Raw genomic sequence first — 3,680 nt, 5'->3', positions numbered from 1 at the left:
TTCAGCATGCAAATTTCTTATGCTAGTTGTGGACCTCAGGTAGCACCCTCTCCATCTCCAGCACAAAACTGCTAATCATCTGATGAGCACACGACACTTCAAACATGCAGCAAAAACTTTAATTGTAATTTTTTAAACTTCTAAAAATGGCAAAACTAGCCCAAAATTGCCTGGAAATTCAAAAAATCAACAATAGCAAAAACAGCCACCAGAATTTGATCCTAAAACTGCAGACTGCAGAAAACTTGACACAACCAACCTTATGAAAGCATACCCAATCGCAATTTCCAAATATCGTAATTGCCATAGCTTTTGTAAAGATGTCCATGCTGACGGATTGCCACTCACACAGTTAAGTGTTACTATGGCATTATCTGTACAAAAGAGGCAGTGCAAAGCCTGTATCCTCTTGATCAAAAGACAACTAGCACAATCATACAGTTTAGTGTTACTATAGCATTATATGTACAAAAGAGGCAGAGCAAGCCTGTATCCTCTTGATCAAAAAACAACTAGCACAATCATAACCTGCTGCAGACTTCCACTTACGCAGAAGAATACCAGCACCAAGCTGGAAACATCAATATGGTATCTTCTATTAAAATTCTGCTATTTACAAAATGCATTATAGCAGATAAAACCCCTACAAGGGTCGCTTTCTTACAAGGTGTACCCGCTTAAAAATAAGCACAAAAGACTAAGGCTACATAAAATGGGGACTGACCAGTGACATTCCAAATCATCCACACCTAACCAGAATCACTATCCAGACTTTCCATTCCTCTCAAGCCAGCAGGTTTCTGTGCACATACAAACAAAAGATGATTAAAATGGAGGGACCACGAAGGTAGGAAACAGGACAAACAAAACCAGAGTCTTACCCTCCTCAAACACTTCTTCTCTCTCACTTCGTATCGGTCAAGTGACACCTCACACAGCCATGCTCCTGGGCTTACATACTGCATTGATGAACTCACAATTAAAGGTATAAGAGAAGCTTTGAATGAGCAATCATACATAATAAGGGTGAAGAAACATACTGTCACAAACTTCTCAACTTGTTTGGATCTTTTCTTTGGCCTTTGAGGCAGCCTTGAGCCTTTCATAAGCATAAAATCATCCTCTTTCTCTTTATGAGAAAGAGAAATCAAAAGCTTTGGCCATCTAGATACAGCTAAATTCAGTTCTTTCATCACCAAGTTCTTGTCATGCAGGGACTCTAGTTCAGTTCTTCTGCGTGTCTGTCCATTTCTGAAGGGAGAGGACCGATTCTTGTTCCCGATGGACATGCAACCATTGCTTGGCTTCTCTGAAGTTGGGGACTCGTGATCGATGCAACTGCTGAAGGGAAAAACCACAGCCATAAAGATATATCAGATATCAGATGCTTCATACTACGTTAAAAAAAAAAACGCTAGAGCACAAGAAAAATCATTAAAGTCAAACAATCGTTTAGCACCTAAACTAAAGATATCAGATGCTTCATACTACGTTAAAAAAACGCTAGAGCATAAGAAAAAGCATTACAGTCAAAACAATCATTTAGCACCAAACTAAAGATCCAAGTACAAGGAAACCCTATTGAACTTCGGTGGTCAAAACAGATCTTGATTTGAAACATCTTACAACCACACTACTGGATTTATTGCAAGCAATGAAAGCTTGATTTGAGATGGACATAGTGAAAAAAAATTCTTAAATTTCTATTGTGTGATACAAAAAATCAACAAAGACACAAATTCTACCAAACGGGGCACACATAAATCTACCAGTCCTAGAACAACTTCTACAACTTCGGTAGAGAATTTAAAAGTTGTGCACAGACACTAGCAGTTCCAACAAAGATGAATCAAGTCACAATGCTCAAACAAAAAATGTTGATGCAAAGTTGCAGACCTGTTTTCTGGATCCCCTTTCACAGACACTCCTTCAGTAACAGCAGGTTTGACATGCATGTCAGATGGCCGCTGCAAAATATTTGGATGAGACGAGGGCGTCGTGTCAAGCCTCTGAACTCCTGACTTCCTTCGCCTCTTGTATTGCCCCCACTGCAAAGAAACATGCTCTTCAACTGGTTTTTCCATTTCCGTATTCACAAAGCCCATCTTCATTGTCATCTTCCTGCCTCAGAATTCAGAAATTCCCCTCAAAAACAATCTACTTACAACTCTGCAAAAAACATCACATAAACAGATCTAGTTAATCTCTCTCTCTCTCTCTCTCTCTCTCTCTCTCTCTCTCTCTCTCTCTCTCTCTCTCTCTCTCTCTCTCTCTCTCTCTCTCTCTCTCTCTCTCTCTCTCTCTAGGCAACCTGGAATCCCTATCGAACCAATCGATACTAATAGGCAGATGAACAGTACAGGAAAGAGAAGTACCTGTGGTTGTGCACGAAGATCTGCAAGCCCCATTGAGCCAAGAGAAGAATGAAGGACGCAGAGCCTCTAATACAATCTTCGCGTAGAAGAGCAAGGTGAGACAAGCAGAAAGAAGATGGAGTCGCCTGTGTGTGTGTGCGTGTGTGTGTGTGTGTGTGTGTGTGTGTGTGAGAGAGAGAGAGAGAGAGAGAGAGAGAGAGCAGCTTAATGAAGGTGAAGACGTTTTTGAATCCCTGTTGATACAACTTTGGCCTCGAGCCCGCCCAGGTGTGTCGTGCCCAACAAATCAGTGCTATGGTACTCACGAGTCACAATGTAGCTAGTGCTAACGACAGATAGGGTCTGTTCACAGGCATGATTTGTGGTTGCTCACACAACGTCTCCCGTTCACACAGAGTGAGTAAGGGGTCAGTTCCACCCCCTTATGTTTTGACAAAACTGAGAGCTTTGAAGAGATAGTGGTGAACTCAAATCAAAGAGCGAAGTTAGGTGTGATGGGGCCTCGCCTTTAAAACTGAGAACGGGCCATTGGCCTGAAGGACAAGATATGTTGTCTAATTCACAAGACGATATGTCGTAAACAACCTTGCTTTTTGTTAATATAAGAATCTACATGCAGTTCAATGCAAGATGCACACAACCAAATACACGTAAATTGCTCCAATTTTGAGCATCAAATCAAAATACTATAGACATACAACTTGCACCGAAGGTAAGAGTTCAAGCCAAGTGGTTAGATCTTCCGTATTTGCAATAGCATGTTCGTGCTCTGGGCATGGGTACCCATGAGCGGTTTTCTTGCTCTATGAACACAATTTACACCCAATGGTTTTACACATTTGGGCGGAAGTGTGTGGCACAAGCCTTAGCTCAAGGACAAAGCCCTTAAACAATTTATGGTGCCACATATTGTGAGAGAGAGAGAGAGAGAGAGAGAGAGAGAGTCCCACGCATCTTGGCGAAAGTGTTTGATACAAGCCTTCACTCAAGGACAAAACTCTCTGAAACAATTCATGGCACTGTGGACTGTTTTAGAGGGGGGTTGCAGATCTAAGAGAATGCAACCCCAAACTGCTCCAATGGAAAGGGAAGAGGAAAGTGATGAAGGGCAGATGGAGGACCCGGAAGACAAGGAGCCTGAAGAAAGTGAAGCAAATCCAAAGTTAAGAAGGGAAAAGAGATAGAGAGCAAAGGGCAAAGAAAAGATAGAAAAGCGACCATCAAAGCACGCTCGTTGGCCCACACCAGCAATCATAGAAGAACCATCACAAAGAGCGCCCAAGCTAGAGCGAGAGAAGGAAGCCT

General features: G+C 42.0%; 1 protein-coding gene across 3 annotated transcripts; it reads right to left on the bottom strand.

Moving 5' to 3' along the window:
- Positions 1-558: 558 nt before the first annotated feature.
- LOC147437153 (uncharacterized) lies at positions 559-2,673 on the bottom strand. Of its 3 annotated transcripts, none has more exons than XM_086486771.1 (5): positions 2,376-2,673; positions 1,897-2,169; positions 1,041-1,338; positions 882-959; positions 559-800 (listed from the first exon to the last, which is right to left on the bottom strand). In XM_086486771.1, exons 2-5 carry the CDS (start codon positions 2,115-2,117, stop codon positions 750-752), a joined length of 648 nt encoding a protein of 215 aa, XP_086342897.1. In that variant the 5' UTR covers positions 2,118-2,169; positions 2,376-2,673; the 3' UTR covers positions 559-749. The 3 variants fall into 3 exon arrangements, with proteins under 3 accessions (XP_086342897.1, XP_086342896.1, XP_086342898.1); XM_086486770.1 differs by having other exon boundaries at positions 1,041-1,341; positions 2,376-2,664; XM_086486772.1 differs by having other exon boundaries at positions 1,041-1,341; positions 1,897-2,121; positions 2,376-2,654.
- Positions 2,674-3,680: the final 1,007 nt, after the last annotated feature.

Source organism: Adiantum capillus-veneris, chromosome 17 (assembly GCF_014529385.1).
Source record: "Adiantum capillus-veneris isolate H3 chromosome 17, ASM1452938v2, whole genome shotgun sequence".
In the NCBI taxonomy this organism is placed as follows: domain Eukaryota; kingdom Viridiplantae; phylum Streptophyta; class Polypodiopsida; order Polypodiales; family Pteridaceae; genus Adiantum; species Adiantum capillus-veneris.
The sequence above is the reverse complement of the archived record's forward strand: the minus strand, read 5'-3'. Positions and strand labels throughout refer to the sequence as shown.